This window comes from Salvelinus alpinus, chromosome 1 (genome assembly GCF_045679555.1).
Source record: "Salvelinus alpinus chromosome 1, SLU_Salpinus.1, whole genome shotgun sequence".
Lineage (NCBI taxonomy): Eukaryota > Metazoa > Chordata > Actinopteri > Salmoniformes > Salmonidae > Salvelinus > Salvelinus alpinus.
In genome coordinates, this window is record NC_092086.1 from 63,984,004 (window position 1) to 64,007,804 (window position 23,801).

General features: G+C 43.9%; 1 protein-coding gene across 3 annotated transcripts in view; it reads left to right on the forward strand.

The window, feature by feature from the left end:
• LOC139583257 (teneurin-2-like) overlaps positions 1 to 23,801 on the forward strand; it is a 133,000-nt gene that overhangs the window by 74,754 nt on the left and 34,445 nt on the right. For all 3 annotated transcript variants that reach the window (XM_071414123.1, XM_071414134.1, XM_071414143.1), the window contains 2 exons: positions 3,935 to 4,157; positions 12,998 to 13,236. In XM_071414123.1, the coding sequence (XP_071270224.1) occupies positions 3,935 to 4,157; positions 12,998 to 13,236 (462 nt within the window). The remainder of the gene's footprint in view (positions 1 to 3,934; positions 4,158 to 12,997; positions 13,237 to 23,801) is intronic.

The following is a 23,801-nucleotide window of genomic DNA, read 5'->3' on the forward strand; positions in this document are numbered from 1 at the left end:
CCTCGAGATGAACGTACGTTGGTGCGAAAAGTGCACATCAATCCCAGAACAAGAGCAAAGGACCTTGTGAAGATTCTGGAGGAAACAGGTACAAAAGTATCTATATCCACAGTAAAATGAGTCCTATATCAACATAACCTGAAAGGCTGCTCAGCAAGGAAGAAGCCACTGCTCCAAAACCGCCATAAAAAAGCCATACTGCGGTTAGCAACTGCACATGGGACTGATGAAACAAAAATAGAACTGTTTGTCATAATGACCATCGTTATGTTTGGAGGATAAAGGGGGAGGCTTGCACGCCAAAGAACACCATCCCAACCGTGAAGCACGGGGGTGGCAGCATCATGTTGTGGTGGTGCCTTGCTGCAGGAGGGACTGGTGCACTTCACAAAATAGATGGCATCATGAGGCAGGAAAATTTTGTGGATATATTGAACCATCATCTCAAGACATCAGTCAGGTAGTTAAAGCTTGGTCGCAAATGGGTCTTCCAAATGGACAATGACCCCAAGCATACTTCCAAAGTTGTGGAAAATGGCTTAAGGACAACAAAGTCAAGGTATTGGAGTGGCCATCACAAAGCCCTGACCTCAATCCTATAGAAAATTTGTGGGCAGAACTGAAAAAGCGTGTGTGAGCAAGGAGGCCTACAAACCTGACTCAGTTACCCCAGCTCTGTCAGGAGGAATGGGCCAAAATTCACCCAACTTATTGTGGGAAGCTTGTGGAAGGCTACCCGACCCGTTTGACCCAAGTTAAACAATTTAAAGGCAATGCTATCAAATACTAATTGAGTGTATGTAAACCTCTGACCCACTGGGAATGTGATGAAAGAAATACAAGCTGAAGTAAATCATTCTCTCTATTATTATTCTGACATTTCACATTCTTAAAATAAAGTGGTGATCCTAACTGACCTAAGACAGGGAATTTCTACTAGGAATAAATGTCAGGATTTGTGAAAAGCTGAGTTTTTAAATGTATTTGGCCAAGGTGTATGTAAACTTCCGACTTCAACTGTAGGTGCCCTGCCATTCCTCTACCGTGCAGCACAAGCCACAGTGGAAGGGCTGATCCTCTGTGGAAAGACTGGCTGTGACAGGTAACCGGCAGGTAACTGGAGGGTTGCTGGTTCAAATCCAGGGTCAGAGCGGGAAGTGAGCTGGCGTCCGGAGGGTTGCTGGTATCAAATCCCAGCTCCCCAGACTCCCAGTGTGGCAGCCCCCTGCACCTGTCCAAGCCTGTATGTGTGTATTTCGGAAGAGTTGAGCTAAAAGCGGAAGTCAAATTGTGCTATCGACCAATAAAATTATCTTAATCTTAATTAAAATATATATATTTAACTAGGCAAGTAAGTTAAGAACAAATTATTATTAAATGATGGCCTACCTGGGAGCAGTGGCTTAATTGCCTTGTTCTGGGGCAGAAAGACACATTTTTACCTTGTCAGCTCTGGGATTCGATCCAGCAACCTTTTGGTTACTGTCCCAACTCTCTAACCACTAGGCTACCTGCCACCCCAAGGCGGATGAAAGGACATTAATTCCATCTTAGAAGGCCTTTGTATTAGAGCTATGAAACACACAATACAGTAGACCAATACAGGCCAGCACGCTGCAGAATGCTGTAATCTGCGTATTACAGAAGGGACTTTGATAACCCCCCTGCTCAGATCTCCACTGTGATCTCGGCAGTATGTTTAAACAGATGAGGAGCCCGGCCATTGTGTTTGTGGGATTCCACTGTTTCACACAGGGATGTCGTTACTGAAGGTTAGAAACTGAGGCCTCTGACTGTGCGTCCTTTTGTGTGCCCACAGACCTGTTGAGGGTTGGTAAACAACCTCCATGGCTGTCAGCTCGATTTTGAGTTTGAACGGCAGTTTGCAGGGGGAAACAGTGGAAGAAGCATTAGATCAGAGCCCGACCAAGGTTATCAGAGCACATTAAAGGGTTAGTACCAGAATACCATTGTGTTTAGCCAGGGCTGTAGTGTGGAGTGGTGCTTTGATGGACACGTCACACTTTATAATCCACTGCTCTCAGCCCTATTGTGCTGCTCAGATTGTTCCCTGCGTCCCTGCAGTCCAAACGCAGCTTTTGTGAACTGTGGGTTTTGTAGCACTGGGTCTTTCTCCAGTTCTTACACAGTGTGGTGTGGGAGATTACACACCCTGGCCCTCCAAACCATGACTGATCTCAGCTCGGCCCAATCCCTTTCTCATTTCTCCTCTTTTCACAAGACATTTTGTGTAAAAGGCCTCCCTTTCTTAGCTCATGTCTTAGGTCTTGGTATGACTCTCATTCTTTCAGTTATCAGTGCTGTGTACGTAATCAGGTAGGCCCACTGTTTTTTTTACGATGTTGACATTACATACTGTATGGGTAACGGATATTTTTATGCTACTCCTGAAATGTTCAATAGCTGAAATTAATTGTACAAGGAAAGGAAGGAGAAACCCGTTGGAGAATACACACGGGGTATACAAAACATCAGGAACACCTTCCTAATCTTGAGCTGTACCCCCTTTTGCCCTCAGAACAGCCTCAATTCATCGGGGCATAGACTATACAAGGTGTCGAAAGCGTTCCACAGGGATGCTGTCCCATGTTGACCCCAATGCTTCCCACAGTTGTGTCAAGTTGGATGGATGTCCTTTTAGTGGTGGACCATTCTTGATACACACAGGAAACTGTTGAGCGTTAAAAACCCAGCAGCGTTGCAGTTGTTGACACACTTAAACCGGTGTGCCTGGCACCTACTACCATACCACTTTTAAAGGCACTTAAATCTTTTGTCTTGCCCATTCACCTTCTGAATGGCACACATACACAATCCATGTCTCAATTGTCTCAAGGCTTAAAATTCCTCCTTTAACCTGTCTCCTCCCCTTCATCTACACTGATTTGAAGTGGATTTAACAAGTGACATCAATAAGGGATCATTATTTCACCTGGATTCACCAGGTCTGTCTATGTCATTTTGTACACTCAGTGTATGTGTTTGTGTGCTTTTTTTATACAGTAGGCGTTACCTTTTAGTCAATAAGACTGTTATTGCATCATGGAAGAAGTATATATTGTCTTTTATTTTGTTGATTCATTCAAAATGAAAATGTTGATTCATTGATGTCTTGCCATTGTCCGATCAGTCCGTCACGCAGGCTTTGTAAAGAATGTGTGGAGGTGGAAGCACTAAGATTTTATTCATGTTGCTACACAATTTGTTCTCTGTATCATACAGTATCTGTAGATAGAAATTAGAATCGTTCAAATATTTCTCTTTAGACTTGAGTAATTAGTGATATTTTCTAATACCTTAATTTAGAGATTTAGATCTCATTTACCAAAATCGGAAGTATTTACCTACTTTCATTATCTTTTAATTAAATGGAATGATTTAGGGCTGCTACAAAAATGCATACAAGTATTTGTATCATATTATTTGATTAAATGTTTAAAAGTTAAGAGCACTTGATTCCAATATTTGGATAGTTTTAATCATAATTAACATTTTAAACTTTCACAAAGTTATAATTCACAGCTTTCAATTTTCATAAATGTTTCCCTTTTTTAGTTATGGAATGAATAAGGTGAATTGGTCACTACAGGAGGTTGGATTTAGTCTGTAAAATATTATACTTGTACAATTTTAGTTATTTCTTCAGAGGTGTTTTTGTATTTGGATCTGACCTGTTCTCATAAAGCAATTTGTAACACATGAAATGAAAAATGTTCTATATGAAACTAAAGCATCCAAACATACATCACTGTCAATGGATAATGCTTTCATTAAATCAGTCAATTCAGGCTGTGAAGTAGTACACATTTATAAAGCCCCCGCCAAGTCTATAACAACTGAAATATTCACTATGCGCTAGAACACCATTCCTGTCAAACAATAAGCCCTAATTTGTTCCTGTGTTCTCCTTCAGGTCCTCCCAACAACCACCACAGTCAGTCTCTGCGGCCGCCACTCCCTCCTCCTCACAACCACCACCAGTCGTCGGCCAACTCCCTGAACCGCAACACCCTGGCCAGCCGCCGCGGCCCAACCCATGCCCCCTCGGCGGCCCCCGGGGAGGGCCCATCCACGCCAGAGTCAGTCCAGCTCCAGGAAAGCTGGGCGCTGAACAGCAGCGTGCCCCTGGAGACCAGGTCAGTCACACTGTCTTCCTACTATCCATTCATGTTTGGACACCCTCCCTATTCAGAGGGACAGGAACACTTTATGCTTCCTCTCAGCTTCTGGTACTGTACAGCTGGCTGTATTTATCCAAGTGACAAAGATCTTTACCTTAAACCTAAAGGCTCTGGTCAGGTTTGTGGGTGCCCTCTGCTCAGCTGCTAGAGCTCTGAACTCAACATCCCCTCCTGCCGTTGCCCATCTTCACACACAGCCACACTGGCACACAGGCAGAGGCCCTGCCTGCTGCTCTCTCTCTCTGGTATTCTGGTAGATGGAAGCTGGTGTCCTCCTCTCCCCCTCTGTTCTGTCTTTTGTTTGGTGTGTGATTGCCGTGCTCCTGCTGGGTTGTGAGTCGCTCATCTATGTTCCCAGATCACACTCCAAACACGCCGCATGCACAATTCATGTTACTGGGACTACAGGGCGTGTCTCTCAGATGTTTTATTTACCAGGAGCTCCTGCTACTCCTGCTACCGCCGGGCGCCTTTACCTGCCTGTTCCCTCCTTTCCAAAATGGAGCCTGGCGCCTGAGTTCACAGCCAGCATGCCTCTACTGAGTGAGAAAATCAGTTTTACTCAAGGAACTCCGTTTTTTTTTTTCAATTCCATCATGTTAGCTGAGATACGCAGGAATAACGAGACAGTGTTCAGGATGTTAGGGTTGTATTTCCTGATCTGGTTTCCGAGCAGCATGAGTTGTGTTCTGCTGCTTTTCAGGTTTTTAGGCCATGCATTTCCCCAAAAGTCTCCAGTATGGTGGTTTGTTAGCAGTGGTGGAAAAAGTACTAATTTGTCATACTTGAGTAAAAGTAAAGATACCTTAATAGAAAATGACTCAAGTAAAAGTGAAAGTCTCCCAGTAAATTACCACTTGAGTAAAAGTCTAAAAGTATTTGGTTTTAAATATACTTAAGTATCAAGAGTAGAAGTATGAATAATTGAAAATTCCTTATATTAAGCAAACCAGGCGGCACAATTCTTGTTTTTTAAATTTACGGATAGCCAGCGGCACACTCCAACAGTCAGACATATTTTACAAACGATGCATTTTCTGTCCTGCTAAGCATTCAAAATGTAACTTTTGGGTGTCAGGGAAAATGTTTTTAAAAAGTACATTATTTTCTTTAGGGGTGTAGTTGTCAACAAAAAAAAAAGTAAGATACCCCAAAAAACGACTTAAGTAGTACTTCAAAGTATTTTTACTTAAGTACTTTACACCACTGTTTGTTAGTTCGTTTATTAGGTTTTATGACTTCCCTTTCTACTGTGGACAGCAATCCAATTTCCTCTTCCTAATCCTACACTTTACATAGACAGCTATATACACTAACACACTCACACAAATGCAAACTACACACAAAACAAAACAGTACAAGAACCCTGTGTCTATTTGCTCACTATCAATTCCCCCTAGTGCTCCTTGCCCTTTTCTCCTCTCCCCCCTTCCGTCTCTCCTCTTCTCTCTTCCCTCTCTCCCTGCCCCCTCAGTGCCTGTTCTCAGCAGGCAGATTAATATAGCTTCTGTCGGGGCATATGGGCCTGACCTCACACACTTCAGTTCATAATTCTTTGTCTTTCAGATGCCCCTGTCTAGGGCATCTTGCAGCGCTAGCACTTTTACTTAGTTTCACCCATTAATACTGCTTGGTCTTTACAGAGTCTCCCTCATAGGCACAAAACAACATTTCATCTGGGGCCTGACCCTTTACCCTATGACCTGGAACCACCCGACATGCTGTCCATCATACCACTGCTGGAGATAATATAACTCATACAGTACATTCACACATTCACACACACACTAGCACGCACATGCTCTCTCCCTCACACACACACACATACACACATCACACACTCACATTTTCAGGGAGGCAGTGACTTGGGTTTGGCTTGGAAAAGCAATTTTTTTGCAATGGAACAAATCAACTGTAAGGTTACCATATTGCACATGACTACAGTAGAAAGACACATACCAACATTTTCTTTAATACATTTTCGCTAGCTAGCTACAACAGAAGACCATTGTGGATAACTTTTTTATGTCTCTGCGTCCAGTATGAAATAAGTTAGAGATAGTTTCACGAGCCAATGCTAACTAGCGTTAGCGCAATGACTGGCAGTCTACAGGAACAGTTACCGTGCTAGCTGTTCCTGTTCATCCAACTCTGGGGAAGTAGATAAATGGCTTCATTGCCAATATCTCAAACCATCCCTTTAATATGGAGGAAATTACAGTCATTGGAGCTAATTACAGGGGTTTTTCTGTATAGAAAATTCTTAGGCGGGCTGTCTAAGTGGTAATTTTCGGGATGGAAAAACAGTTTCATTGTCAACTTAAACGACCAAAACCAGATAAAAAGCATGCAGAAAAGATATTGAACTATATATATCTTTTCATAATACAATGTTTGAGAACTAACAATCGAATAGAAATTAGACAGTCAGGGCACATGCCCATTGATTTTGTTTGAGCAGAGGAATACAGCATTAGCCATGGCAAAATGCATTTAATTGCAGGAAATGTGCTTTAAAGCGGCAAAATTGTCCCTCAACTCCATGCCAAACTGTATAGAATTGCTGGAAATTAACTTCAAATCTTAAAATTTTTCTTTCAGCTCAATGAAAAAATCTGAAGAATTGCAGAAAATGACCTTTAAAACAGCTAAATGTTCTCTCCTGCGACAAGATACCTTTCCCTTTTCAGCTTATAGGCTATGTTAGAGTTGACACTTCCTCTTCCAATTAATTGTGGGGAGGTCAAAATAATGAAGCTATCAACCAAATCTATTCATTAAAATAAAGTATTTATTTTACTTGCCATTATCGTTCACCTTTTTTCTAACATATGCTGGGTCGCCAGTTTGCCTGGGCAAGAAAAGTTTGAAAACCACTGTCATAGTGCACTATTTTATATAATTCCCTCACGAAATGCTTGCCCTAGTCTTTATGCGCCATGGAACTACAGTGCATAAATGAGCTGCCAAATTATTCAGCGATGACATCAATGTTATCTATAAAGAATCCTCCTTCTTTTGTGTAACAAAGTGGGATTCAAATTGAATTAATTGTATTTTTTTTGTCAGCAATGTACACGAAATACTCTGTCAAAGTGGAAGAATTTTTTAAACATTTTTTAAAGGTGAAGAAAAATGTAATAACTAAAATATAGTTGTTGCATAAGTCAATACATGTTAGAAACACCTTTGGCAGTGATTACAGCTGTGAGTCTTTCTGGATAAATCTCTAAGAGCTTTCCACACCTGATTGTGCAATATTTACCCATTTTTATTATTTAAAAAATTATTCAAGCTCTGTCAAGATGTTGGGGATCATGGCTCACAGTACTTTTCAAGTCTTGCCATATGTCTTCTTGGTAAGCAAATCCGGTGTAGATTTATTGTAGGTTATTGTCCTGCTGAAAGGTGAATTCTTCTCCCAGTCTCTGGTGTAAAGCAGGTTTTTCTTTAGCATTTTGCCTGTGCTTAGCTCCATCCCGTTTCTTTTTATCCTGAAAAACTCCCCAGTATTTGTTGATGTCAAGCATACTCATACCATGATGCAGCCACCACCATGCTTGAAAATAAGGAGGTAATTGCTCAGTGACGTTTTGAGTTGGATTTGCCCAAACATAAGGCTTTACATTTATGCAAAAAGTGTAATTCTTTGCTGTGCTTTAGTGACTTGTTGCATGTTTTGGAATATATATTTTTTCTGTGTATTTGTATTATTTTCACTGTCATTTAGGTCCCTACAAGTTGTTTAATCCATCCTCAGTTTTCTCCCATCAGTCATTAAACTGTAGCTGTTATAAAATCACCAATGGCCTCATGATAACATCCCTTAGCAGTTTCAACCCTGTCCTGCAGGTCAGTTCAGAAGGACAACTGTATCTTTTGAGGTGTCTGGGTGGTTTAATACATAATCCACAGCATAATTATTTACTTGACTATGCTTAAGAGATAATCAATGTCTGATTTGTTATTGTTACCCATCTACCAATCACTGACCATCTTTAAGAGGCTTTCGAAAAGCTCCGTTCTCTTTGTAGTTGAATCTGTGCTTGAAATTCAATACTTGACTGAGGGACCTTTACAGAGGTTGTATGTATGGGGGACAGAGGAAGGTTTAGTCATTCAAAACTCATGTCAACCCCTATTACTTCACACAGTGTCCATGTAATTTATTCTGTGATTTGTTAAGCCACATTTTACTCTCAAACTAATTTTGGCTTGCCATAACAAAGGGTCTGAATACTTATGCAGTGACTGTATTTTAGTTATGAATGTTTTATTTATCTTAAAAAATATAAATGATCGCTTTGACATTAGAGTATTTTGTGTACATTGTTGAATTCTTTTTTTTTTACTATTAAATACATTTTAATCCCACTTTGTAGCACAGTAAGATGTGAAGAAATCCAAGGGGTCTGAATAATTCTGCAAGGCACTGTAACACTGTCATACTCTAGGGTCCAGTCTCATCACATTCCAGAACTGGTGAATTGAAATGAAATAATAAAAAATCCATTATCCTGAGAGGTGAGCTGAGTCGCTGCCCGGTCCGCTCTCTCCCTGTATCCCCATGGGCTTGTTTGAGAAGGCTGGGACCATTCCTCTCTCTCTCTCCCGCTCTTCCTCTCTCTCTATCTGCAGATTGAATGTCCTCCTCCAGCAGTCGATTTCTGCTGAGGAGCCCTGAAATTAAACGGGGTTGGGGGAGATAAAAATCACAAAGTGTAGCGAGTAGTGGCCACCTGTGCAATGGTGCTTTTGGCCTATAGGTGTTCCTCCTATATTCTCGACAACAGAATGCATAGCCTGTATTTAGCCAATTTGCATGGATGAGCCCTATTACTGTATATATTAGCCCTACTACTGTATGCTCACAACGTAGCGTGAAAGCCCATATTGTATGGCTCCTGTACTATGAAGACCAAGCCGCTGATTATTATGGTACGCACTGGTGCTGTATTTGCATGTTTATGGCATGTTTATTGAAATTAATTATGCACTATTAATGGCAGCCATGTTAAATGGTAGTGTTTGTAGCTTGTTCAATTTCCAAATGCCTTTTTTCTCTGTTTCAACCCCACTGAGTCCCAGTTTTTTTAAATGTGAGCTCTGTCTAGGAGAGACATCCTCTGAGAATGGATGGGTTAGTTATATAACATGTTTTTCTCTGTGTTCAACTGCGGCATTGTGGTTGCTGTCCTGTCAGATTTTTTGTTGTTTTTTGTTGTGGAAGTCTTCAAAGGTCGATTGATTGATTTTGATTTGACAGTTTAAAAAAATGACATATACACACAGTACATACATTTTTAAAAAACTAGTCGGGGATAACACAATAAAGTCAATGACTTTGTGGTCCCTTAAAAAGCCATGGTGCTAGGGGGATTCAACTCCCGAACCTTTTGATGTTGCTTTTTATTAGATTAGTTTGGCTGACTCTGGCACCGTCGGTATGGCCAGGATGGTTCAGTGTGTTAGCGCCCAGCTCAATGTGTTGCCGTGGTTGCACCTTGCAGACAGACCCGGCCCTGCCTGCCTGATATTCTGGAGGTATTGGTATTGAGAGAGAAACAGCCAGAACCTCCAACAGTTCAGCCCTCCGTGACTTGAATCCCAAACACGGTTCATTACATAAATTCTTATGCTAAATTTCTGTTGCCCTTGATAGCTTTACCATTATGTCCTGGCATGTCTGGTAGAATACTAATAGAGCTACACTCCAGTTGAATTCCTGTTCATTATCTGTAAAATCTCCATTTACTCGTTAATTGCACTGGCTTTACACGCCCTCCCTCAGGATGAGAGAAGTGTTTACTGTGAAAGAGAGACTATGAACACAGTTTTGTCTTGCTGCTTTGTTTTGTTCTGTTTGGCTTGGTTTGTATTCATCTGTGGTTTTGTTAAACTGCCTGTGTGGGATAAACCCCTCTGAGTGGCATGTTGTGGCCAATTTACAAACAGGAGCAGGAAGGAAAGAAAAGACTATCACCATAAAGTGCTATTTAAAATGATGATCGTCAAACATCTGGATAAAACAAATTAACAAAAAGACAGAAAGGCTCACCTGAAAGATAATCGTTTTTTTTTTGTGTCCTTTTTCAAATGCAGCTTGGATGCTGGCTCTCCTCTTTGAAAATGTGCAACTCAAGCATGTATTTGATATGATATGTGTAACTAAAGCAATTCACGTATGAAAGCCTTTATATTATAAGCTCGTTTTGTCCTATAATCACATTGAAATAGATTTCAATTTTTTTTTTTAAGTCAGAGTAGGCATGTGAACTGAATGTCATTGTAAGCTAGAGGGGCATTTTAATAACTGCTGAATAGCATGTACGTTTATGTTCACTGTGGACCGATTTGGATAGAAAACAGCCTTCTTTGTCATGTCAGGAGAGAGAATATTACACTCTCTACAGTATGTTGTGAGAATGTTGTGTTGTTTAATTCAGGTGGTAATACCCACACATAATCAACTGTGATATCCTCCATCTCATCTGTTGTGTGCTTGCCAAAGCCATTATTCTATCTCTGTTTTGCTTTGCAAAGCTGTCTCTGACGACGGCTATATGACTCATGCCCTGGTGGATAAAATATGATTGATTTATGGATTCATTTACCTGCTGCCTGCTATGGTGCAATTAACATGCATCTAGTTGAGAGGATATTCTCTCCACTAACACGGTGTGATGTGATGGCCGTGGCCAGCCGCCTGCGTGCTTGCCTGCCTGTCACCAAGGGACAGGTCATTAATCAGGCAGCGTCGGGAGGGCAGGCCAAAGTAAGGGGCAGGGCGCTAACCTCAGCCATGTTTTCATTAGTGCACGTACACAGCCGTCAGGAGGGGCTGCTTGGGGGGGGGTCACTCCTCTCCAAGTGTAACATCTTCTCAGGTCGCCGCAGTGACACCTCTTTTCACTGTCTTCATCGCTTTTATTATATACTGAGGAGGAGGTGTAGAGGATGGTACTCTGATGAACCATAATGGCCAGCTGGCTGAACGCATATTTAACACAACCAATCAAACATGTTTTTTTTTATGTGATCCCTTTGATTGCCCCTATACAGCCATATACAGTACAGTATATTCAATATATTATGTTCGGACAAACCATTCCTCCAGGTGTTTATTTCACTTCACACGAGGTTGTTAGAGTGAATTGAATGAGGATTATTAGGTCACATGTTGCAGACCTTGGGATTAGTTGACGTCATCAGCTAGCCATCGTTTGATATTGACTGGTAATAGGGTAGACAGGCAAGTCAGCCCACTTTATCATCGCTATTCCAGGGTGAGGAATGCCGACGCACAATCGTCACGGCTATGAAACCAGGCTGTTGCCTTGAGCAGGTTTCACATTTGACCTTGCCTGCACGTGAAGCCCAAATGTAAGACCGATCTCAAATGTAAAGACTGACGGAGACACATCGAGGTAAGGCCTTGAGTTATGTGCGCACGCCTCCTACAGCTTGTTTGTGCGTCCTACCTGGGTTTTTTTCTCTCTCTCTCTCACTTATATCTAAGTCATTCTGTTCCTTTCTCGCCCCATGAAATTATTATTTCTGAGCTGACGCTCTCATTTGGACACAGACCACCAGACCGGTGAATTGAGAATTGACGTGAGGATGGACGGTCAATCCACTTGTTACTCTCTCTGCTGCTTCCCGCTACCTACTTCAAATAAGAGTTATTTCCCTCTACAACACATATAGTCGATTTAACAGACGTCTCTGACAGATTTCCTACTTATTTCTAACTGCAACTCCCAGACCTTTTGTTACAAGTCATCCTTGGTGTTCTCCAGCGATTTCTTCGGTTGGTTGAGAGATGGGCTGTGGAGAGCCTGTTAGTGTTGCTCTCAGTGTTCTACTGCTAGGATTGATCAGACACCAGCTCAGGAGTTGAGATGCGTAATTGGTAGATGTGCACCATTGATCTAGTCTCTGCTTCTCCAATTGAGGAGAAGAAACTGTCCTCTTGTTGTGTGTGAGTGAATAGAAGGGAAATTTCGTTTTTTTGAGGCGAGAGAGGAGTGACACCATGAGGTTTGATGCTGGGGGTTTTTGGACTTCCTTCCCCGTCGGGCTGGAGCTGTGGAACGAGATCTGAGAGGAGAGTGTTTTTGGGTTCAGTGTGGGGCAGCAGCTTGTGAGAGCTTCCGACCAGCATCAAAGCGGCACGGTCAACCGTCTTCCACTTTCATCCCCATCCCATCTGCCTCCTCGTAGACCTCCCCGCGGGGTCTGCCGCCCACCTGGCACAGGCCAGCATTGCACTGGCCTGGCACTGGGGTCTGCCTGTAGCCAAGCTGGGCACCGGACGGAAAGGAGGTGCTAGGGGAGAGATACTGTCGAAGCAGACTAACTTAGCTACAGTATTTACTCCTCTTCACATTGGGTAGAAATTAGACTGCTGATGACGAAGAAGCAGTTGATTTTTATTCTTAGCCTAAGCACTGACGAATATAATGAGCATAATAATCAAATGCCGGTCTAGGAGTCTGGAAGGAGATAATCTGTATATTCTGTATGCTTTTAGCTGTATAATTCAGAGTCCTTAGACCGCTTTGAGTAGCGTGAATAAGAAAATCAATGCATGTAAATGACCAGTGAATAATTGCTGGTGGAATATAGAGGGGCACTTCATTGCTCCAGATGTCTCATTATATTCTGAAAGCTACTGTTCACTCCAACACAATTTGCACATTCTATTGGTAACAGAGACCATGTAGTAGCTGATTCTAACGCTCCGTGTCCGCCTCTGTCTCTCTCTCCTTTCCCTTTTCTCTCCTTCGCTGTAGGCACTTCCTGTTTAAAACCCCGTCCGGGACCACTCCCCTGTTCAGCAGCTCGTCTCCAGGGTACCCCCTGACGTCTGGGACCGTCTACTCCCCCCCACCGCGGCTGCTACCCAGAAACGCCTTCTCCAGGAGCTCCTTCAAGCTGAATAAACCCTCCAAGTACTGCAGCTGGAAATGTGCTGCCGTGTCGGCCATCGCTGCTGCCGTCCTGCTGGCCGTGCTGCTCTCCTACTTCATAGGTAGGCTACAGTACAATACAGTACAGTACAATACAGTACTGTAGCCCCCCCTTGTTATAGTGATATGCTATCTGCTATCAGATTGGCTTGGCTCGTTTCACCTGTTTTGGGAGTGAACTGGAAGATATTCCAACTGAAAATATTCTTGTCAAGGGTATGGTTGACTGAAATACCGTAGGCCTATCGCACTAATGATATTAACATTCACAGACACCTGACATGGAAAGCAATTTTTAGAACCTTGCACATATATCATAATTAGCTTGACATTTGACATGCAATGAGTCCATGTGTGCCTGTTAGCATATTATGTTGGTTATTATAAAATGGAATATGTATTCATGCTCGCGACAAACGCATGACCGAGGACGCAGCACGCAGAAAAAAAAGCTGTACGAACACTCGGCCTACTCTAGCCTTACTCCATCGTCGGTTTCGTCCCGCAATATTTACTATTAGCGTTGTTTTGTTTTGCGAGGTGGCGATTTCTAGTCGGCGTTGAGAGGTCTCTCCGGCAGTGTTCGGATCTGACATGGTGGTTGTGAGTCATCGCAGCACTGCGGGGTGCATTGCGCTGTGCTGTTAGCTCCACACACCAGGGTGAGAGAGGGAGCCGGGCCGCTCCCCGAGCCTTGCTCCTCAGAGGACTGTGGACACAGTCGATACTCAGGCGTAAGAGCGCTAGAGTGAGAGAGGGAGCAGAGCCCACTGCAGGAGGAGGTCGGAAAATGAGAGTAAACGCATCAAAGGGCTTTGATGAGCCGATCAAGAGCCTCACTGTGGTCACATAATAACAGCTAAGGCCAATCATTTGGGGGGGTGGTATTGTGAGTTGCCTGAATGTGCAGTATTAAGGGCTCTGTGGGGTAGAAACAGATACATTAGTAGTGGTGGCCAAGCCTATGTGGTATTGTGGTTTCAAGTCAACTTCACCCGGCTTTCAGGGCTTCACTGTTTGGAATTGCAATGATTGTGGATATATTTATTCACTGTGAGATTGCGTTGACACGCTTGTCCTATTCAAATCTGGAGAGACACACACAGAGCGGGAGAAAAAAGAGCGAGTGGGAGAGAGAGAGCTGGCTCATTGTCTCTGGGCAGCCATGGGTGGAAGCTGGCTGTGTGTGTGCACTGGTGTGTGGTGCGTGGTGAAACTCCCCCATTACCTGTGGGATTATGTTTTGCATGGCGTGGCACTCAGGCACACCGAGGGAGGGAGGCAAGGCCACAGCTCAGCAAGCAGAGCGCTCTGTACCCCAGCGCCAGGATGGGTGTCTAGGCTTTACGGGCTGAGCGGTTCCGATCCAGCCCCCCGGGCCAGGCCAATACTCAGCGGGCCCCGGACTTCTGAGCAGAACCGAACCCTGTGCGTGCGTGCAAACTGCAGAAGTAAATGTGACCGTGGCTTTTTACAAGCAATCAAACCTGGACGTCTGCAGCTGAGCTCTCCACCGCAGACACAGCCATAGCCAGCCGCAGACACAGCCGCAGACACAGCCATAGCCAGCCGCAGACACAGCCGCAGACACAGCCATAGCCCAGACTCTGCCTACGTGCCAGGGAGATCTGCATTAATGCATCTGGAAAGGCAGCAGTCAGACAAATATGAGCTATTTCTGTTTCCCTCTTTCATAAGCGTCTAAAAAATGATGCCGTCTGTCCTTCTCTTGAACTCCAGAATTAGTGTCTGAGGAGAACTTCTCTCAGAGACTCGAGACAAAAGAATATACTCTGAAAGGGTTGAACGCTAGGCTCCTTTTGAGTCTGCATAGCATGCCTCTTAACCCAATGCACTCGTGGGATAGGGCTAAATTGAAATGTTTCTTACACAAGACATATGGAAAGCATATGCATAACCATGGTAACAATCAAAAGGGAACAGATTGGAGATTATGTGAAAATGATTAAATGTGAGAACAAAACAGTTCATCTGACACAAGACTTAATCCATACATTACGTTATTGATTTTATGCATATTTTACATTTACTGTACTTCGCCACATTTGTTGATAACTAAATCTGTAGATACTCTGGATACATTCAGTAACATGACTAGATTATTCCTGGGAAATGTGGGGTAGGTGCAACATAAGACAATAATGACAAGGGTTTGAGTGAGAAGTTTAACTGGTATCTCCAAGTGGCGACACACAGTTCCTACGTAATTTGAATGCACTTTTACGACTCAAAGAGGAGTCTTCAACTATAAGGTGCTATTTTGAGCTCTCCTAGCTGTGCCGTTGAGGAACTAGAGCAAGCAGACTTGTAGTTGTTATCTCTGGAACACAGCCCTGCATCCGTGTCAATTACTGTTGTTGTTCACACATTCCAAAAACAGTCCATTATAAATCGCAATCTGGTCAGATCTGGTCAGATGGGCATTATTTGAAAGTGTGTTCTATTGGCAACATGGCTAGCTAGCTAAATTACTAAATAGGATCTTACAGTGTTAGGCTTTCACGAGGCAGTTCAGAGAAGCAGGCCATCATTTTGGTGCATTCAGATGCGTGTTCCCCACCAAATGTCTTTTTAACTGTACATAGCATAGTGATCCTAAACGTTGACACTACTGTATATGAGTTTTATGATATGGAAATGTGAACTGCACATTTGGACTAACGGCTGTTTGTCCAATGTCTCGTCTTTCAAAAGACATCGATTCCCCAATCAGCATGAGGGATCGGGGCGAGTCAAAACCAATACTGCACAGTGAAGATGAGTCCTTGAGCTCTGACGTCATGAGTAGCATGTTATTGTACAGCCACTGCGTGTCCAAATCTGCTATTCTGAAACAGTGTACGTGTAGAAGTGTAAGGAGCTACTGGGCCAATCACAGGGCCGGTGTTACATCATGAAAGACTGACACCCACCAGTTGTCCTTGTGTCTCTCCGCTCGTCCATTCCTCTAAGGACACTCGTTTGCCACAAAGGTCTTTTTATATTCCTTGTGGTTTGTTGTGAAACGCACTCGCTCACAGGCCTACCGCATCCAAGGGGCTGAGAGGTTTACTGTTGCTAGGACACAGGTGAGGTGAGCAGGCCTGATGCAAGCCCGAGCAGGTCTAGCATCATCGTGCTAGGTGGGGAATGGCGATGGAGAGTGGAGAGCCCTGCTCCTGCTGCCTCCTCTCTCTCGCTCTCCCCCTCCCCTTAAAGGACAGCAGGTCTAATTTACACTAATTGGTGAACGATGATGAAAGGGAGAGATAAATGACAAGTATGTCTAGGCTTAGCTATCCACCTCCCAAACCCCCTTTCTGTTATAGGTTCTACTTTTATCCCCGTTACGGTACATTCGGAAAGTATTCAGACCCCTTAACTTTTTCCACATTTTGTTACGTTACAGCCTTATTCTAAAATGTTTTTTTTTTTAAATCCCTCATCAATCTACACACTACCCAATAATGACAAAACAAAAACAGTTTTTTTGAGTTTTGTGCAAATTTATAAAAAATTCAAAACTGAAATATCACAGTTAGTATCACAAGTATTCAAACCCTTTACTCAGTTATTTGTTGAAGCACCTTTGGCAGCGATTACAGCCTGGAGTCTTCTTGGGTATGACGCAACAAGCTTGGAACACCTGTATTTGGTTAGTTTCTCCCATTTCTTCTTTGCAGATCCTCACAGATCCTGCACAGCTATTTTCAGGTCTCTCCGGAGTTGTTTGATCGGGTTCAAGTCCAGACTCTGGCAAGTCCAGGCAAGGGCGTTCAGAGAATTGTCCCGAAGCTACTCCTGCGTTGTCTTGGCTGTGTGCTTAGGGTCGTTGTCCTGTTGGAAGGTGAACCTTCGCACCAGTCTGAGGTCATGAGTGCTCTGGAGAAGATTTTCATCAAGGATCTCTCCGTACTTTGCTTCGTTCATCTTTCCCTCGATCCTGACTAGTCTCACAGTCCCTGCCACTGAAAACATCCCCACAGCATGATGCTGCCACCACCATGCTTCACTGTAGGGATGGTATTGGCCAGGTGATGAGCAGTGCCTGGTTTCCTCCAGACGTGACACTTGGCATGGTCTGAGAATCCTTTAGGTGCCTTTTGGCAAACTCCAAGTGGGCTGTCATGTGCCTTTATGGTAGAGTGAATTCCGTCTGGCCAATCTACCATAAAGGCCATTTTTGCTCTGACATGCATTGTCAACTATGAAACCTTATATAGACAGGTGTGTGCCTTTCCAAATCATGTCCAATCAAATTAATTTACCACAGGTGGAGTCCAATCAAGTTGTAGAAACATCTCAAGGATGATCCATGGAAGCAGGATGCACCTGAGCTCAATTTCTCAAAGGGTCTGAATACTTATGTAAATAAGGTATTTCTCTTTTTATTTTTAATAAATTTGCAAAAATGTCTAAACTTGTTTTCACTTTATTATGCGGTATTGTGTGTAGGTTAATGAGGGAAAACATTCATTTAAATCCATTTTAGGATGCTGTAGCGTAACAAAATGTGGGAAAAGTGAAGGGGTCTGAATACTTTCCGAGTGCACTGCATGTTACCATGAACTGATGCTGGAGCTGCTGCTCTGGCCATAAGCAAGAGCTTTCATTAGGCATGATATGAAACCAAGAAAGATGGGTCATTGACACTGAAATCAACCTAATGACTCATAAAACAGGATTAGAATGGGCATATTTAGAATAACCCACCACCTGACACACACAGACACACATCCACTCATATTAATCCCCTTCTCTCTCCGGTATCAGTGATGGAGCAGGGTTGGCGGTTGTCACTTTTATGTGTGTGTTCTGATTGTAGTCATCTGTCCATCATTAGTGACAGGCCATGTGGTAAAACATGTGAGACAGGTGGTAGACGTCCTCAGCCCTGCGTGGTTCTCCGCTCTCCGGGTGAAACCAGTGCTCCATCAATACGCCTAGTCTGTCACATTTTTATTTTTATTTTTTATATCTGCCTCATCAGACTGGCTCTGCCCTGGAAAACACGACCCCCAATGTCCCCAAGCTTTTGGAGACTTTGACCTTCATGCTGGCAAAACTTAATGTGCAGAATGAATCCGGTGTACACTAGAGAGAGCCTAACCTGAAATTCCTTCCCTTCCTACTTTGGAGATGAGGCTTTGAGTGAAAATTTTCCTTATGCCGCATGTCATGGATGTGTTAGATATTCTATACAATGCACACGCTTTAAACTGGAGGAAAACAATCCACAACCCTGAGTCCTCGTCTCTTCATTCTACTCTAAATTCTGCTTCTGGCTTACAGAAATGACAATCAAAATTCAACTTTATTTCCATTCCACTTAATTTCATATTTTCACTATAAACAAATGCCAGCCTGCATAGTAATAGTAAATTCAGGTCTATTTCGGATTCAAAGCAGCAGAGAGCAGAGCGCCTTGGCAATATTGCTGGAATGGCCAGCCACCATTGGTGAACTTGGCCGGTTACGGTTAGACGCATATAGTATGAGCTGTACAAGAGCTGCAGCTGTAGAGAGGGAGGCTGAGCATGTGGCCTGACTCCAGATATAATAATAATAATAAATAATTGATTGGATTTATATAGCGCTTTTCTACCAACTGAGGTACTCAAGGCGTTTTCTATAGTAGGGGGAAACTCACCTCATCCACTATCAATGTGTACTGTAGCACCCACCTGGGTGATGCACAGCAACCATTTTTGTGCCATTTTTCACCACACATCAGCTATCAGGAGGAGAGGTGAGGAGTGAAATATGCCAATTAGGAATGAGGGGGACAATTAGGTGGCCATGATGGAATGGGGCCAGGGCCCTACTGGCCCTCCAAAACCACTGTAATCCTATCCTAGGTTTCTTCCTAGGTTCCTGCCTTTTTAGGGAGTTTTCCCTAGCCACCGTGCTTCTACATCTGCATTGCTTGCTGTTTGGGGTTTTAGGCTGGGTTTCTATATAGCACGTTGTGACATCGGCTGATGTAAAAAGGGCTTTATAAATACATTTGACTGATTTGACTTCAAGCAGCATCTGATCCCCCATCCAGGGACCGACAGAACCGACCCTGCTGAGCTTCAGGGGCAAGCCAGCAGTGGGATGCAGGGTGGTATGCTGCTGGCATATGTGTGGATGTTCTCCCTTGCTCTCCTTCATGAGACCGATCGGGGTATATAACGCTGTCACACAAATTGTCTCCTCAGCACTTGCACATGGGCAGGATGGTGACATGGTCCATTTGGAGTCGGTGAAAGAGTAAGAGAGAGAAACTCATAACACGAAGGTTGTAATTATAGAAGAAAGAAAAGGTGTCTGGGGGAACCGATGGTTGGGCTCAGGGATTTTGACAAGCGGAGTGGAATAGATTGGATCCATCTCGTCACGCTGCTCTTCACACCCACATCTCGCCCTCGCCGAGTGGGGGTGGGGGGGGGGGGGGGGGGGTAATCCTTTTTAGATTCCATGGGTCTGCAGAAAGGGTGATGATCAGACAACAAAATGGCTCAGCAGCACAGGCATGTAGCATCATCTCTCAGAGGTGAGGGGATGAGGCTGGGGTCCCTCCGTGGTCAAGGATAGAGCAGCGGATAAGATGCACACTGTGGAGGGATTGGAGAGAACGCTGCAGCGGGGATGGATAGACCCCAGAAAGGGCTGCTGTTATTGGCTTGGCTTTTCATTGTTAGGAGAGACACTGTCGATTCTCATAGTCACACATTTGTATTCACAACAGTGTTGCTAGAAGCTGTGAACGACAAATCAAACAGACTTCAAAGATGGAAACACGCCGGGAGATCAGTGGGAATAAAAGCTTTTTATTTCATAGTGCGCTTTTTGTGTGTGTGTTTGTGTGTGGCAGAGTGTTGGTGATTTGAGTTTGTGTTGATAAGTGTGTGACTTATATGGTGTGTGTGTGTGAAAGTTGGAGCCTAACGTCTGTGTTTACACACCTATAATTTGAGTTGTCTCTCGGGGATGGGGGTGGTGGTGGTGGTGGTGCTGCTGCACAGACTGCACACCTGCTTTTAACTTCCTGTAATCCTGTCCTCAGATTGCTGTGAACTGCCACTTAGTTGCATCAGTCAGAGGAGGTGTGGCACCCAGGGAGCAAGGCCCACGGCTGTTTTCATTACCGGTTCATCAGAGGCTGGTCCTGCCAGGGGACCAACCCGAGCAGGCCTGAGCTACGCTCCTCCATCACATCACGGCCCATCCTCATCCCCAGCACGACCTGCTTTCCTTTCCTCAGCTGGCCCGGCAAGCTCCCTCCCTGGCCCCTGAGTCTGCTCCACTTTGTAGTTGAACTTCAAAGCCTTTAGACTTAGCTGTGTTTGCGTTTGCAGGAGAAATCCCCTGGAGGGAGCAGCTCCCGTGTGGGTATTACAAGAATAAAGGCTTAATATTCGGGAAAAAAATTCTGCCACACCCAGTCTCAGTCCTCAAACTGAGGTCGTTTCACCTGTTAGATTCATAGCATTTCATCAGACTCCCCAGACCAATGTATTACAACTTGATATTTTTTTGGATCGTCACATTGAGTTTTGATACATAACCACTGAAGTGAGTGGTAGCCAATAATAAATAATTATACTGCATTAGTCCACCGGGGGTGTCTCTCTGTGCTCTTCCTTGATGATGGATGTGACCTGAGGTCGGATCGTCTTGCTCCTGCGGCAGAGACCGAGACGGGGAACTCACAGTGCCTTCCCGGTAGAGTTGAGGTCATCTCTCAGATTAGTACTTCTCTAGGTAATGTTATACATCACTTTGAGGAGGTGAATTATAGATAAAGATTACATAAATTGTTATGCACCATCTCATGAATTTCTCATCTAACACATTTTCTGTTAATTATTCATGTTTATTGCAGGGCCGAAAATGAGTTTGTGGAAGATTTTCCCCAGACGTGATTAAGCAGTCTTAAGTGCATTGAAGCGACAGAGAGTATTTAACACTTGCCATGCTGGTTCATTGACAGACCGATGAACCACTGATTACCTCGCTTACATTGCTTTACATGTATGTGTGTGTCTTTAGAGAGGCCTGCAGAAGACCGTGTGTTGTACGGAAAGAAGCTAGAGAGGGCGGAGGAACCCGAAGGCGAGGATTTATTAATGCCTCGGCAGAACTTGGGTTCTTGTTCAGGATTAACGGAGGATGACCAACAGCTTGAGGGGCCCGCCTGTCATTTAGGTTTATTTTTACTGTCTCTTCGCCTCATTGACAAGCTTTTATTCAATCGGCTAATGATTATCTAGGTAAACCTTGGGAGTTGTACAGGCAGCAAGCAGTAAGCAGCGCAGTGCTGCAGCTCTTGTCTTTGAGCTAATGTATGCAAAGTACCTGTTTCTCTGATTCTTTTTCTACACTCATCCCCATGGGCAAATTTCTAGTGTGCATAACTATAGCTGCACAGCCAGCCTGATTTTTTGTTTTGTTTTGTTTCTTGTGTTTAAATGTAGGGTGACTGTGTGCACGCCTTGAGGAGATGGTTTGAAAATAGTCATTGAGAAGTGCTATTTTTAGAATGGCATCATTTTGATTGTTGTTAAATGGTCTAATTATAATGGACAATTGATTGTATGTGGCTCTTGGCACCGTCCTGGATTGAGGAAGGTAGCGCCGTTGCTGTATAGAGGTGTGTCTCGCTGCAACACAGAGTCGATATGCAGGATGGCTCCCCATGCATAGACCTTATCAAAAATTCCCCTTTGAACTCTGCAATGGCTTATAGTAAGGGCGCCCTCTGCAGGCTGAGTAGAAAGACACAGGTTTCTTGCCGGCATCGACAGAAATGCAGTGAATTGTGTCCCATTTAGACAAAGCTTTCAGAGAAGAGCTTATTATTGATAACGTTCCTGGACTTCTTTGTCCCTGATCTGTGCCAGGATCAGCAGCAGCAGCCCAATGTCTGGATAGCAAAGTGTATCTGGGACAGAGGCCTCGTGACTGCCGTGGGAGAAAAGAAAGGCTGCAGAGAGCGAGATGAATGAAGGAGATGTGGAGGTGGAGGTAGATTGAAGGAGAGAGATTGTGGCAGATAAGCAGATAGAGGAGAGCGAGAGCGAGAACGCGAGAGCAAATGGAGTTAGTGAAGAAAGGCTGCTCCGTCTCTGTGACGATAGAGAGGTTGACAGTGGTGTGGCACAGGAGCATAGCCTGCCTGCCCACAAGTCAAGCTGAACAGCTCAGACAGGAGCTATACTGAGGGGCCCATCCTGCTCCATTCATTCTCCTCAGCCTACTGTCTGCCTCAGCCCTGAGGAGGAGGAGGGGGGGGGGGGGGAATTTAGCTGGGATAGTAGGGCACAGATGAAGGTGAGTCATTAACACTGATACTACATACGTCTGCATCTTCGCGTGTATGTGTGTGTGTGTGCGTGCGTGTATATGTTTGCGTGTGGCCTCTATGCTTGCTTGCATACTGCTGTGCCTGTACATACCAATGTCAGTGTGTGTGCTGGTGTGCATCCATGTGGACTAGGGTAAGAGGGACTGGGTAGAATATTAAGACCCCCCTCGGCTTCTCCCCACGTAGCCGTTTGTAGAGTAGATTTCATTTCTACCCCTGTTATTCACAGCCATTGGACCACTCTGCATGTTGTCATGTAGATGACCTTACGACCTCTGACTGACAAAACTACTGTTCCTTATACTATCATAGAGAGCGGCAGGTAGCTTAGTGGTTAGAGCATTGGGCCAATAACAGAAAAGTTGCTGGCTCGAATCCCCGAGCTGACAAGGTAAAAATCTGTCGTTCTGGCCCTGAACTAGGCAGTTTAACCCACTGTTCCCCGGTAGGCCGTCTTTGTAAATAAGAATTTGTTCTTAACTGACTTGCCTCGTTAAATAAAGGTACTTTTTATTTATTTATATATATATATAAAATAAGAGTGCTGATCTGTCTGACTTGTTATAGTGAGGTTGACGTGTGCTTCAAGCAGATGCCATCCCCGTCCCAACCTAATAGCTACATTTTGGGGAATTTTGATATACCTGAATGTTCTCCTCTCTGGGTTTTGCTCTGTGCAAAAGGTCAGTGGCAGCAGTAATTGGAGTTCTGGGGAGTAGGTGAAATATTGCTGAGATATTCACCCAAGGTCTTTTCCTAGCGATGGAATGTACGAGCTGATTAACTCAAGAAGAGGAGTTATCTTTGCTCATGTCACTTTGTCACTGAATTCATAGCATTATATATATTTGTATTTGAGTATTATTCAGATTCAGCCTATTTGTCTCTTTTTAATCAAGATATACAGGAAGGTATGAGACAAAGCCAACTCTATCATGGCTGTTTTAAAGAGTTTTCTCTTGAGTATTGGGATGAAGTGATTTACCTAAAGGCCATTGTGATTAAGTAATGAAGTGAGAGGCTTATTAAACTGTTCTCCTGGGCTGTGGGCTTACAGTCCACCTGTGTGGGAAAGCTGCCTGGCCATTGTGGCCAGCCCAACCCAGCCCAGCACAACAGCTCAGCTCTGTGTATTAGTGGTATATACACTACAATATTCACACTATGGTATTGTGCTCTCTCTATCGCTCTCTATCTATCTTGCTCTCTATCTATCTCTATCTATCTATCTATCTATCTATCTATCTATCTATCTATCTCTCTCTCTCTCTCTCT